Here is a 14,069-nt window from a genome sequence, read left to right as displayed (position 1 = left end):
CAAAAAAAACATATAGTTCGGCCCCCCCACGAGGTCTGAGGGACGGTGGACTGAGGGACCCTGATGAAAAAGTTTGCTGACCCCTGTTTTATACCCAGTCCAACCAAATATCGAAAGGAAAACAAAACACACAGCAGGGTGATCTAAAACTGGCATGCGCTGACAAACAGAAGTGTGTTCGGTAGACGTTTGGAGCAGATCGCAGCTGGTGCCTCCGGACTCGGACGAGGGAGGGCTTCCAAGAAATCTGGTCTTGCTTTTGTGGTGGCAGTGAGATTAGCGGGGTCTGCATAAGGGAGGGCACTCTGTCAAGTATCCTCGAATGGAGCACAGTTCCTTCAGCTCAGGGCAAAGCCATGCGCCTCCTCAGCTCCCGCCATCCCTGCTCTTTGACCCTTGTGACTGGGGCTGCTGGGAGTCCAGTGGCATCGTCTGGTGGGGCAGATATTCCCCACCCCAGAGCTCTCCCCAAGTAGAGATATGAGAGCTTAGATCTCACGCTAACCTTCTCTCCCCCACCTTTCTTTTTGTCTCTGACTCAGCGTGGTATTCCTGCCTTTCTTGGAGAAATGCTTCCAGGAAGTCTTTGCGCTCTTGGAGGTAATAGGTGGGCCCAAGCGGGGCGGGGGGAGTCTGTTTGGGGAAAGTAGGGCAGGGGGCAAACTTTGGTGGGGGAAAGGAGAGGCTTGGACCTGGAAAGAGGGGAGAGATGTTTTCTAGACACCTGTAGAGCAGCGAAGCTCCATTATACTGAATTAGGCAGCTGATAAACAGCTCTTACTGCCAGAAAGTTCTTTATGACGTTGATTCGGAATTCCTTTCTGGTAACTTGAATCCATTGTTTTGGGAGCTAGCATTTGGAGCTGGAGAAAACAAGCTTGCGGCAGCCCTTTAGATGTATGAAGATTGCTATCATATCTCCTCCCAGTCACTTCTTACCCAGCTCCCTCAACCGTTCCTCATCAGGCTGGGTTTCCAGACCCTTTATAGTCTTGGTCAGGGGTCTCCAGACTTACCTGGCTTTGGGCCAGTGCCCACCGCGCCGATTGCGCGGAGGGCAGGGGAGTGTGCACGCAGCGGGCCGGAGGGCGGGGGAGTGTGCGCCCGTGCGCATGTGCACACACACTTACTGGCGCGGTGGCACGCTTCCAGGTCGGAAAAATCGCCGAAAATCGTTTGTGCGCATGGGCCTCCCCCCGACCCGGAGGTGCACCGGAAATGACCTCTTCTGGGTCGGGAGAGGCCCATACGCATGCGCACAAACGATTTTTGGCACTTTTTCCGATCTGGAAGTGCGCCGCCGCACTGCGCGCCGTAAGAGCGGGCGGCGGGGGTCATCGCGGGCTGGATTGGGAGGCCAATTGGGCCGCATCTGGCCTGCAGGCCGTAGTTTGGGTCATAGCTGCCAAGTTTTCCCTTTTCTCGCGAGGAAGCCTATTCAGCATAAGGGAAAATCCCTGTAAAAAAGGGATAACTTGGCAGCTATGGTTTGGGTACCCCTGGTCTTGGTTGCCCTCCTCCATCTTGGCAGGGATGGCATTGTGCAGAAGAGGGGCTGCCACCCTGGAGGCCCTGCTCTTTTGTGAACTGTGGCATGGGCTTCTGATATTTGGGGGGGGGGCTTTAAGGAGAAAGTCTCCTGCAGACTTATTGGGTCTGTAAGGGATGGATGCTGTCTCTTGAGTAGCCTGGTCCTCAGCTGTGCAGGACGTTTTCTATGTTAGCAGTACCAAATCAGATGTATGGGCCACAGCAAAAGGCCTGACTCCTCCTCCTCTTCCCAGCATCCCAACATCAACATCCGGAAATCGGCTTTCAACACCCTGGGACATTTCTGCATCTCCTTGCACCGGGTTTGCGAGCGGGATCCGTCCGAACCTCACAGCGCCGGTGAGTGGCCTCAGGGATGGTGTGTTTGTTTTTTAACTGGGTTGGTCCGAGGAGATGACCTTGAAGCACCAGGGAGATCCTCCCTTAGCAAACTGAGCAGAGGAGCTCGCAAATAGGGATGGGACACAAACTGCAGAAGGCTCAGGCGGGGAATATATAGCTTGGAAGGCTTGCAGCAACATAGGAAGTTGCCTTGTACAGAGCTAGACTGTCGATCTGTTATAACACATTTCATGGTACACACATATAGGGGCACACACTCCCCAGAAAACCAACCTTTCACCCTTCAAAAATTAGGAAATATTCCCTGGGGGAAAATTCACTTTTTTGAGTTCACAGAGCAATCCCGAAGCCGCCTTGGCGCTCTTAATTTTCTCTGCAGTAGAAGGACTTGTCTTGGAAAAACCTTTCCCAATATTTCTTTTCGCTTATAAATCCTGTAAACAGAGAAATTTACTGAAGTGAATGGACCACTGTCCAGCAACTATCCTTCAACGCGAGTCAAAAGAGCAGCTTTTATGTATGAATGAGGTTGATCTGTGAAATAGATTCAAGAACTAAAGTAATTGCCATCTCAAAAGAATGGCCTGGGCTGGCCAGGATAAGGCAACTGGCAAATATTATCAGGTACCTTGGCAGACAGGAGAGAAGCCACACACTCAAATTTCTGCCTCTTTCTGTGACGGCTGTATGATGCTTTTTGTTGGTCTTTGGGTTGGGCAATTTCTAAAGTCTTTACACACCTTTGTTCTGGGTCCTCCCCTCCTAGCAAGGGGGGTGGGACTCTGGGGCAACAGGGAAATAAAAAGACCCGCCTTTCTTTTTTCTGGATCCTGCCTCCATCCATTCTCCTCTGATCCATAACGGGCTTGGGAGTCCCTTGATGGGGAGCTGGGCTGTAAAACCCAACCCCAAAATTTTATTATAACAAGTCCATCTTGTCTCGCCTACCCTGACTGGCTGCCGCGGTTGTCCAGATATTCGGCCTGGCGTCTTTCCCTGTCGTACGTGAAGGTGCCATCGGGGACTGAACCCGGGCCCTGCCATTGAGCTAAGAGTAAAGCAAGATTCATAGAATCATAGAATCATAGAGTTGGAAGAGACCACAGGGGCCATCCAATCCAACCCCCTGCCAAGCAGGAACCACCATCAAAGCATTCTTGACATATGCCTGTCAAGCCTCTGCTTAAAGACCTCCAAAGAAGGAGACTCCACCACACTCCTTGGCAGCAAATTCCACTGCTGAACAGCTCTTACTGTCAGGAAGTTCTTCCTAATGTTTAGGTGGAATCTTCTTTCTTGTAGTTTGAATCCATTGCTCCGTGTCCGCTTCTCTGGAGCAGCAGAAAACAACCTTTCTCCCTCCTCTATATGACATCCTTTTATATATTTGAACATGGCTGTCATATCACCCCTTAACCTCCTCTTCTCCAGGCTAAACATACCCAGCTCTCTAAGCCGTTCCTCATAAGGCATCGTTTCCAGGCCTTTGGCCATTTTGGTTGCCCTCTTCTGGACACGTTCCAGCTTGTCAGTATCCTTCTTGAACTGTGGTGCCCAGAACTGGACACAGTACTCCAGATGAGGTCTGACCAGAGCAGAATACAGTGGTACTATTACTTCCCTATATCTAGATTCTAGTCCTCTTAGATCTGGAGAAAGGAGCTGGTGTAAACAGTAACCTAGGAAGCTGTCGTCTATGCAGTCAGACCATCTTGTCTGCACCGACTGCCAGGATTTCAGGCAGGGAATCTTTTTACCTGGAGTTGCCATGGGGTGTGTGTGTGTGTGTGTCAAACCTGGCACCTTCTGCTCCGCCGATCGAGCTCTGACCCATCTGCTTTTAAAAACACCGCTGCGTTCATGCCCTCCTTCCAAGTGGGGCCTCTGGTGGGGCCAGGACGCTGGATCCAGCCCCTCTTACTCCTCTCCTTCCTTCCGCAGCTCGCCTCCAGCTGCTGTGCACTGTCCTGCCCGCTTACATCAAAGGGATCCGGGAAGACAAAGAGCGCCAGGTGGTGATGGAGATTTTGGAGAGCCTGGCGAAGGTGCTGAAGACCTGTCGGCAAGAGGCCCTCCGCGTGCCCGGGCAGCTGACGGACCTGTGCCAGGTCATCCGGGAGATCCTGGAGAAGAAAGTGAGTGTTCAGGTGGGGAGGTGGGAGGAGAGCTGTGGTCCAAAATATCTGTGAGTGCTCCAGGTTGGCGAAGGCTGGGGCAGAGATTTCTACAGGGCTCTACCCCTTTTCCCCCCTCGGGGGCCAGTCTTTTCCACCACTCGAGCTTCTCCTTGGTGACTTCCGCTTAGACACGCTGTGGTGTGAATCTGGCAGTTCCTGCCATATTCAGCTTCACGGAGGGGCGGGGGAAGCGCCAGGGCGAGACGCACCCCCCCCCAAAAGCTTTATATGAGTATATAAAATTTCTAACTCCGTAGTGCCGTGCATTTTGGGGAAGCGGTGGGACATACACAAATGGGGTGGAAGTGGGGCTTTTTTTTGGAGGGGTATTTAGGACGCGGGTGGCGCTATGGTCTAAACCACAGAGCCTACGGCTTGCCGATCAGAAGGTTGGCGGTTCGAATCCCCGTGACGGGGTGAGCTCCCGTTGCTCGGTCCCAGCTCCTGCCAACCTAGCAGTTCGAAAGCACATCAAAGTGCAAGTAGATAAATAGGGGACCGCTCCAGTGGGAAGGTAAACGGCATTTCCGTGCGCTGCTGTGGTTTGCCAGAAGTGGCTTAGTCATGCTGTCTGCGGACAAACACCGGCTCCCTCGGCCAGTAAAGCAAGATCAGGGCCGCAACCCCAGAGTCGTTCGCAACTGGACTTAACAGTCAGGGGTCCCTTTGCCTTTACCTCCATGGCCCGATCTTATTCAAAAACGCTCTCTTCCCCACATTCCCTTTGCAGACAGCCTGTCAGGACCCCAGCCTGGACGAAGACGAGGATGAGGATTGTGATGAGGTGGTAGGTCCAGGAATTGGCGTCCTCGGACCCCAGAACCCCCTTTCTTCTTCTAAACTCTTGCAATTTGTGGGCTTCTGAGAACAGACGCGGCAGCCTGATCTATATTTCCCTCAAGTATATATCAGTTCACCAGCCCTTATGGTTTCAATAAATGCATTCCAAGTACAGTGGTACCTTGGTTCTCAAACTTAATCTGTTCCGGAAGCCCTTTCCAAAACCAAAGCGTTCCAAAACCATGGCGGGCTTTCCCATAGAAAGTAATGCAAAATGGATTAATCCATTCCAGACTTTTAAAAACAACCCCTAAAACAGCAATTTAACATGAATTTTACTATCTAACGAGACCACGGATCCATAAAGTGAAAGCAATAAACAATGTTCTGCAGTCACACCACCAATCAATCAGTAGCTGAAATGGGTTCCACACAGTCACAAAAATAAAACAAAAAGAGCCACAGGAGCAAAAACGCAGAATAAATAGCAAAAACAGACAGACCTCAGCGTAACACTCAAAACAGAGCATGTTCGGCTTGCGAGAAAAGTTCGCAAACCCGAACATTTCCAAGTTTGCAGTGTTTGGGTTCCAAATTGTTTGAGAACCAAGGTACCACTGTATCATTATACTTGTCTGAATGCAATCCATTCCTCCTTGAAAAAATTACCTCCTCTGCAGCCTGCAACCAAGCAAGATGGAGAACCCCTTCCTCGTCTCAATTATTTTTCTCTCTCCTCCACCCCCCACTACAAGAACACAAGGTAGATGCCCTGCCACTGAGCTATGGGCCTTGTAGTCTTTAAGATTGCAGTCCTCATGGTTCAGAAGAAGCAGCTGGTGTAAATAAACAGTAGCATAGGGACCTGCCTTATACCAAGTCAAACCGTTGGTCCTCCTAGCTCAGCAGCGGCTCTCCAGGTTTTCAGACGAGAGTCTCTTTCTCTCCCAGCCCTGCCTGGAGATGCCATTCAGGATTTGAACTCGGGACCTTTGCCATGCAGAACAGATTTCCTCCCGCTGAGTTTCAGCCCACCTACTACTAAAACTCTGCTTCCTCCTCTCACTGCCCTGTGTCTCTCCTTTCTCCTTCTGCCTCCCAAAACCAGGCGGAGTATGACTCCATGCTGGTCGAGTACGGCGGTGAGGTGATCCCGGCTCTGGCCGAAGCAGCTGGCGGAGAAGCCTTCGCTCCGTATTTTGCCGGCTTCCTGCCACTGCTCCTGAATAAGATGGTGAGTGACGCCTGCCTCTCCGAGACTCCCTTTAGCGTCCCATTTACTTTAGCCCGGGTCCCGGGACACCTCAGCCCTTATTTATCTACTAAAGGGCATTTGTGTCATGCTATTCAGCTTTTAAAGGCTCCCACAGCGGCGTACATAATTGAAAGTAGACAGTCCTTTTCCTGCAGGCTTGCAACAGTAAACTATACAGAAGATGGCACACAAGGGGAAAGGAACAGGGAGGGAAGAGGGGAAAGACAAACTCGGGCACCAATTATGAAATATCTGCAAGCTGGCAGAGTTTGGTAGGAGCTGCCTTGTCACTGCAGAGCCTTGCTTCCATTTGAGAGGAGACCTTGGCCTTCCTATGCCTGTCCATTCCTGTCCCTCTTGGCATCCTTCCTCTGATCCCCCCTGTCTTCCAAAATGGCCTCCCTCAGCCACCATTTTGCAGTGATGGGATGGCTATGGGCCTCAGCCTTTTGACCTTCAGCCAGTGACAGTCTAGTGGCAAGACTGTCAGATTCAGGCAGGGCTGCCTGCCATATGCCCGGAATTTCCCGGATGTAGCCGGGATTCATCTGTCGAAAATGGCGTCCAGGCGGAATTTTCGAAAATCGCTTAAAATGTCCAGGAAAACCCAGGCATGTGGCAGCCCATATCGGAAGGGGGGGCAGTTGTGCAAATTTCCTTAAAAATAGCAAAAAAAAAACCCTGTACTCTTTTTTTTTGGAGGTTTTGGCATAGCTGCCAAGTTCTCCCTTTTTTTAAGGGAAATTCCCTTATGCTGAATAGGCTTCCTCGCGAGAAAAGGGAAAACTTGGCAGCTAAGGGTTTGGGGCAATAAACACATACCCCTCAACAACTTTTTTGTCTGGGTTTTCAGTTTTTTTAATTCAGCTTTTTTAAAAAGTTTGAATGTTTTATTGATTGATAACTTTATCACAGAAGTGTACAATAGATATAGACAAATTGAAAAATACAAAATGCATGCTGTTTATATCCATTTGTGATTAGATTTTTCAAGACCTCCAATCTTCCCCTTGCATTCCCAAATTAAATTCCTAAAATATGCGCTTAAAGTTCACTTTCTGCATATTATTTGACTTACTATAATTATTATTTTATACAGTTACCCTATTTACACATTGAAGCTCAATCGAAACCTGCCAACAAATTGATCTTTTGACAATGTTCTTTTACATAAACTCTGTATATACCCCACTCTCGGGGGGGGGGGATCATCTGTAACATCTCTTCACCTTGCTGATAATCTTGCCAGTTTGGCATACTTTCTTATTTTATTTTTCTAGTCTGATTTAGATGGGGTATCCTCTCCCTTCCAACCTTTTGCAATTAGAATTCTGGCAGCAACTGTAACATACATAAAAACTCTCCTGTATTCCCCCCCCCCCCCCCAAGATTACAACGAGCTTCAGAAAATGTTTAAATGCTTCTTCCCTAAAAAAATCTGAAGCCTTCCTGCTAGGAATTATGGGAAATGAAATCCCAGGGTTGTTTTTTTGAAATTTCAGGCCTTGGGCCTGTCACTGTGTCTAGGCCAGGCATAGGCAACCTTCAGCCCTCCAGAGATTTTTTTACTACAATTCCCATCACCCCTGACCACTGGTCCTGTTAGCTAGGCATCATGGGAGTTGTGGGCCAAAGCATCTGGAGGGCCGAAGGTTGCCTATGCCTGGTCTAGGCCTAACCCTACCTCACAGGGGCGTTTTTTGTTTTTTTTTGTTTAGTTTGCTAAAGTATTTCCATGCCGCCATATCTGACCCCCTTGTAACGCTTCCCCGGGACATTTCCCCCCGAGTTTACATGCCTTCCCACCTTCTCCCACAGCCCCAAAAGGTGGGGCGGGGGTCTTTTTCCTTCCTGTGGGTTTCTCCCTCCCTTTTGTGCCTCCGCTTCATCCTGCCCCCTTCCTCCTCCCCGCAGAAGCCCAGCTGCTCCTCCACAGACAGGTCCTTTGCGGTGGGCACCATGGCGGAGGCGGTGCAGGGCCTGGGCCGCGCCTCGAGCGCCTTCGTGCCGCGCCTCTTGCCGGTGCTGATGGGGGCGGCGCGCGACGCCAACAAGGAGGTGCGCAGCAACGCCGTCTTCGGGCTGGGTGTGCTGGCGGAGCACGGCGGGCAAGCCATGCACGAGTATCCTTTGCTTCATGAGGTCGAGGCAACTGGGACCGGGTTCCCGGCGTGGCCCGCCTTTGGCCCGCCGAGGAAGAATCCGCACACGTTCCGGAAGCTTCCGTGCAGTCCCCACAGAAACGAAGAAAAGCCATTTATAGAAGTCTGGGCTAAAGTGAGCTGGAATCTGGGATTGTGTTACCTGGAAGCAGTGCTTTTTTTCCCTTCTTCAAAAATGTTTAGGGGTTCTCTCATTCTGACTCAAGAAAACTGCCATTTTATAGTTCAAATCGGGAAATGGATAAAAGCACAAAGCTTCACAAAATGTTTAAGGGTATGCGTACCCTTGTGTCCACCCAGAACAAAGCACTGCCTGGAAGGCAAAATCAAGGCAGATTTCTCAAGGTGTTGACAAAAAGAGGGGTGTCCCTCTTTTCGTCAACACCTTGAGAAATCTGCTCTGATTTTGCCTTCCAGCAGATATATACAGTATATATATATGTATATATATATATCTCAGCAGGTTGTTGTGAAAGGTCCCCCTCAGGGGCTACAAGAAAGGCAATGTGTTGCTTAAATATTAAGCTACTGTATTAAAAACAAATTATATACCAATTGTGTGTACTTAATCAAAATGAGAAGCAGCCTGCCAAGATCCCTGTGGTTTATTCATTCATTTAGTATATTGCCCTTCATCCAAAGATCACAGCATCAAAATACAAAGTGAAAACACAAAAGGGATAAGGTTATCACTTAGTCACTTAATTCATTTATTTCATAGAATTTATACACCGCTGGATTATATATTTATGTTGTTTAGTCGTTTAGCGGTGTCCGACTCTTCGTGACCCGACTCTTTTATATATACAGTACATATACATATACATATAAAACAACCACCCTCAAAGATAAAATGGCGAATTCAGAGTTCTGAGGCAGATTCAGGACCCTACTTTGAAACATGCAAACGTTAAAATGCTGAAACAGATTAAATTTGTCTCAACGTTTTAAAGCGTCTGGGTAGGCTTGTCTAAACAAGAATGTTTTAGGGTGCCGAAAATGCCAAGCAGCAAAAACGCTTGCTTGATCTCAATCGGCAGGGAGTTCCAAATGTGGAATGGGGATTATGTGGCACTCAGTGCCAGATTTACGTATAAGCTAAACAAGCTACAGCTTAGGGCCCCACTCTCTTGGGCCCCCCCAAAAAAATTAAAGGGGAAAAGAACTGGATGTACATTTCCAAAATATAAGATAAAAAATAAATAAAACAACAGCAATAGTGTTTTGTGTTGTGTAGACCCCTATGATGTAAGTCATGGGACCCGCCTTCTAGCCTGCTCCCTAAAATATCCCTGGTTTGCTCATTTCTATATATAGGGTGCCTACATTCTGCATGGACTGGTTGCAGGGCAACATGGGCAAATGGCTTGAGATACCTATTAGGTCCATAAATGACCATATAGCATATATTCAACCCAAAAAACAGCGACCATTTGTTGTTGACAAAGGACAGCTGGACATAGAAAGGGCCCCATTACCTTCAGGAGCTTAGGGCCTCATCAAACCTCAATCCGGCCCTGGTGGCACCGGTCATAATGCCAATTCTGTCAATCAAACCGGTCAAGTGCATACATGGCCAGCTTTTCCACGGATGACCCCAGTGTTGTGGCCTGGTCTCTCTCCGATGAAAAGCGAGAGGCCCCATCAGTATTGGCATCCTGCCGGCTCTTAGAGACCTACCTGTTCAGGCAAGCCTTCTCCTGACTATGGGCTTGTTTTATTGTACAACTTGATTGCAACCGTTTCAAAGTTCCGATGAGATTGTTTTATTGCGTTTTGTTTCTGTTTTTGTATAGGAATTGGTTATATATATATATTTAAAGCTGATTGGAAGCCATCTTGGCAGTTAAGCAGTGTATTATAAATAATAACTCGACAATGCTGGTGGTGGGAATCCAGCAAAATCCTTTGGACTTTCTCGCTCTCTCTCCAGTTCCTGGCAGGGCCAGAGAGTCATGTCAGACCCTCGCCTGCCCGGCTCTCCCTTTTTCTCCTTAACCCCCTTGCTTGCTCTGCTACAGACACTACCCCAAGGTACTGGGACTTTTGTCCAACATAATCTCTCAGGAGCGTAACAACCGGGTGGCCGACAATGTATGCGGGGCCGTCGCAAGGATGGTGATGGCCAATCCTGGAGGGGTCCCCATCGGACAGGTGAGAGCTGAGTGCGAATCCTGCTTAGTATGCAAGGCCCCGTAACGCAAGTGCGGATCGGGAATCTTCTGCCACCTTCTTAACATTGAAGGCACTAGCTTCAGCATGTATATGCCTTTGGAAACCGTTAATCTTTGCCACCACTTCTTTTTAATTCCGGCTTGGTTGATCTGGAATAACTACTTGCCATTCTGCTTATCCATGGGGTTTTGGCAATCAACTTTTATTAATTAAAAAAAAAGAGTTTTTATTTCTGATAAGACAAATCCAAACTAACCTAGGCTTTAAGCCTATAGAATTGCCTTATCCTGAAACCCAGGCCGTTGATTGATTTCCGGCCCTCATCATCACTATTATTTCCTAAAGTAATATTTTGTTATGTTTAACATTTATGTTAAGTGCTTAACATTTTCTACGTGCTACACAGACAGATTCAAACCCTGTCCACGGGCGTTGCAATTTACTGCCCACGACATGAAAGGAAAAAGGAATGGGGAGGGGAGAGGAAAGTGCTGTTGACTCAAATTCCCAGGAGCTTTCCAAGGTCTCAGGAACAGCCCTGACGCTTTACGGTTGTTTTCAGCTGGAGATTAAACATGTAACCTTTGCTCTGCAAAGCATTTCCTTTACTACTGGGTTTTGTTCATTAACTACCTTTCTTTCTGAATAGTAGATTTATCTTAACACATTCTTTTTAACTGCCCCAGCAGAATAGGGTGAGAGGGCAGGAGATGGGCAGACTTTCCCTTGCGGGGGTGGGGGGTATCACCATTTTTTCCAACCCCGATTAACAAAGGAGTGCAATGTTTTGACCAGAATCAAGGACCCTTGTTCCGACCCCTGGGCCGCTTCTCTCTCTGTGTAGAAGAATCCCTTTGGGGCAGGCGGCTACGGTCAAATCTGTTGCTGTTATATAACCACTTCACGGCACCCAGGGATGGGCAGAAAAGTTGGCACACTTTTTACTTCAGTGCTGCGTCAAAAGGGGAGTAAAATGCCCAGCCCTTCACCAACTCTGGTTGAGAGTCTGTAGGACAGGCCTTGCCAACCTGGGGCCCTGCAGATATTTTGGAGCAGCACGGCCTACAGTTAAGGACATGGTGACGGTCCTTCATCAAGCGTCTTTGCCTCCCGCCTTGTTCCCCTCCCCCCCCTTCCACAGATTTTCCCCGTCTTGATCCACAATCTCCCCCTGAAGGACGACATGGAGGAATACAAAACGGTTTTCTGTTGCATCAACTTTATATATGAGCATGATCCCCAGCAGGTAGGCCTCTCCCCCCCAATCTCCCTCCCTTGCAACCCATTGCTTCGACCCGAGAGATTCCGCTCCCCCCCCCAAAAAACGCTGCCTTGGCAGAACTTCGTCTCTGGTGTTGGAGTCGGAGTGCCAGACCCAGAAGTCGGGAGAGGTGGCGCAAGCGACTGGGCACAGGGCCGCAAAATGCATCCTCCTGTTTTGTGCCGCATGTACCCATTTCCTTGCCCGCTACCAGAGTTGACGGCAAGTCCCCACCCCCCGCCCGGGCGGACAGCCGTTTTCTGCGCATTCGGATCCAGCAAGGCTTCCCTATAACGAGGGGAGTTGAGAAATGCTGTTTCTTTAAAATAAATAAAAAAACCTCTTTAATCGTCTCCATGAATTCCCCTCTTTTGCGGGCTGGGAGATCAATGATCCTTGGGTGTTAAGGAGGATTAGAATGTTGGGCGGTGTTCTTTCTGTAGGATGGAACATAAGCAGTCGAGACCAACACTTCCTGTTTCCCTAGAGTGGACGCAGACAGGGAGATGTTACTCCAGCCAGGAGGACTTCCTGTCACACCTGGTCTGGAGCATCCTCCCCCTGCCAGGTAGATGGGCGTGGCTCTGGGAGACCCCGTAAAAGGGCCAGAGACACAGCCACCTTCCTCTTTTGCTGCTCACCTCTAATACTGGTGTATTTTGCTGTCTGCTGGCTCTCAGCCAGCAGCACACGGGCTCATTCCCATACGGGATGAACTCAAACTCTCTTCTGTAACTCCGAGCTAAAGCCTGCCTTCAGGGAACCTACTGTGAACTGAATGTGAGTAAGCTTCTTGCCGTTACTTTTAAAAGAAGGCCTTTATTGATTTTGAGAGGGAATAAAAGGGGAATTAGTCAGAAACAAACCCAGTCTGGACAAAGACAGATTGGACTGCTTAAGTCAGGCATCCCCAAACTGCCGCCCTCCAGATGTTTTGGCCTACAACTCCCATGATCCCTAGCTAAGAGGACCAGTGGTCAGGGATGATGGGAATTGTAGTCCAAAACATCTGGAGGGCCGAAGTCTGGGGATGCCTGGCTTAAGTCAAGCATGTCCAAAGTCTGTTTCAGGGGCCTAATCCGGCTCGCCAGTCAGTTTAATCTGGCAGTTTATTTCCTGGGGTAAAATCCTAAAAAAAAAAAACACCTTAACAACTTCAATCCTAAAAGAAGCTCAACAACTTTGGTCGGCCCTCAGGCATGTTCACTTCATCAAATCTGGCTCTCTTTGAAAAAAGTCTGGGCACCCCGATCTATGGCCCTTAAATTCTGAGTGTGGGGAGGGGGGTTATTAATTTTGGGGTAAAATCCTTAAAAAAAAACCTCAACAACTTCAAACGGTCAACAACTTTGGGCGGCCCCCACGGCCCTTCACTTCATCAAATCTGGCCCTCTTTGAAAAAAGGACCCCACTGGCTTAAGTAAAGAGATTCAAACGAATCTAGCAACTAGCTTCCTGCTATATAGTAGGGAATGCACTCTGCTACTGACTCACTAGTGTGAGTGAGGAAGGATAATATTTAATCAATATATCCTCTCCTACTATCCAGAACGTCCCCACATGTTCCGTCTTTTGCTCCCCACGCACAAAAAGATGGATTTGCCACGGCCCTGAGAAGGCCTTGTTCTCTTTCAGGTCCTGCAGCAGATTGGCGAACTTGTGCGAGTCAGCGGCAGCGTCCTGGCCAAGGAGAACATCCCGTCAGGTATGCGCCCTGGGTGGGCAGCTGCCCACCAGCTTTTTCCCCTGCCCCTCCACTGCCCATTTTTACTGCCCACCACTTTGGGAGGGGGTGTGGTGTTCAGAAGAATGCGACTTAGTTGTACGATGAATGCCGTGTGGCATGTGGTGCCCTCGGGGTCACTGGGTGGTATTCATACCCACCCGGGGCAGCTGACAACAATTCAACTAATAACAATAACTATTCCTGATACCAGCAGCATGGCGTAGTGGTTAGAGCGCTGGGCTAGGACCTGGGTGTGTCAGGGATTGTCATGGTCACTAGGCCCCACAGCCCCTGCTGCCCCACGGACATCCGGCTGGCGGCTAGGGGGAAACGGAAAGGCTGAGCGAGGTATTGCCCAGCGGCCGAGTTGTCACCGCCGCATCTCGGCCAGCTAATAATTTATTATTTATACCCCGCCCATCTGGCCGGGTTCCCCCAGCCACTCTGGGCTGCTTCCAACAAAACATTAAAATACAGAAATCCACCAAACATTAAAAGCTTCCCTAAACAGGGCTGCCTTGAGATGCCTTCTAAAGGTCTGGTCATCGTTGTTCTCTTTGACCTCTGGTGGGAGGGCGTTCCACAGGGCGGGTGCCACTACCGAGAAGGCCCTCTGCCTGGTTCCCTGTAACTTGACTGC

The 14,069-nt window shown here is 49.2% G+C and overlaps 1 protein-coding gene across 1 annotated transcript in view; it reads left to right on the top strand.

Moving 5' to 3' along the window:
* IPO4 (importin 4) overlaps positions 1-14,069 on the top strand; it is a 44,637-nt gene that overhangs the window by 28,853 nt on the left and 1,715 nt on the right. The window contains exons 21-29 of the mRNA XM_035134620.3: positions 543-600; positions 1,785-1,890; positions 3,835-4,028; positions 4,801-4,857; positions 5,959-6,084; positions 8,020-8,228; positions 10,289-10,421; positions 11,584-11,688; positions 13,339-13,408. Coding sequence (XP_034990511.2) covers positions 543-600; positions 1,785-1,890; positions 3,835-4,028; positions 4,801-4,857; positions 5,959-6,084; positions 8,020-8,228; positions 10,289-10,421; positions 11,584-11,688; positions 13,339-13,408 — 1,058 coding nt within the window. The remainder of the gene's footprint in view (positions 1-542; positions 601-1,784; positions 1,891-3,834; positions 4,029-4,800; positions 4,858-5,958; positions 6,085-8,019; positions 8,229-10,288; positions 10,422-11,583; positions 11,689-13,338; positions 13,409-14,069) is intronic.

The sequence above is a fragment of the Zootoca vivipara genome, chromosome 12, assembly GCF_965207765.1.
Source record: "Zootoca vivipara chromosome 12, rZooViv2.hap1.1, whole genome shotgun sequence".
Lineage (NCBI taxonomy): Eukaryota > Metazoa > Chordata > Lepidosauria > Squamata > Lacertidae > Zootoca > Zootoca vivipara.
Note: the sequence above shows the minus strand (reverse complement) of the source record. Positions and strands in the feature narration are given on the sequence as shown.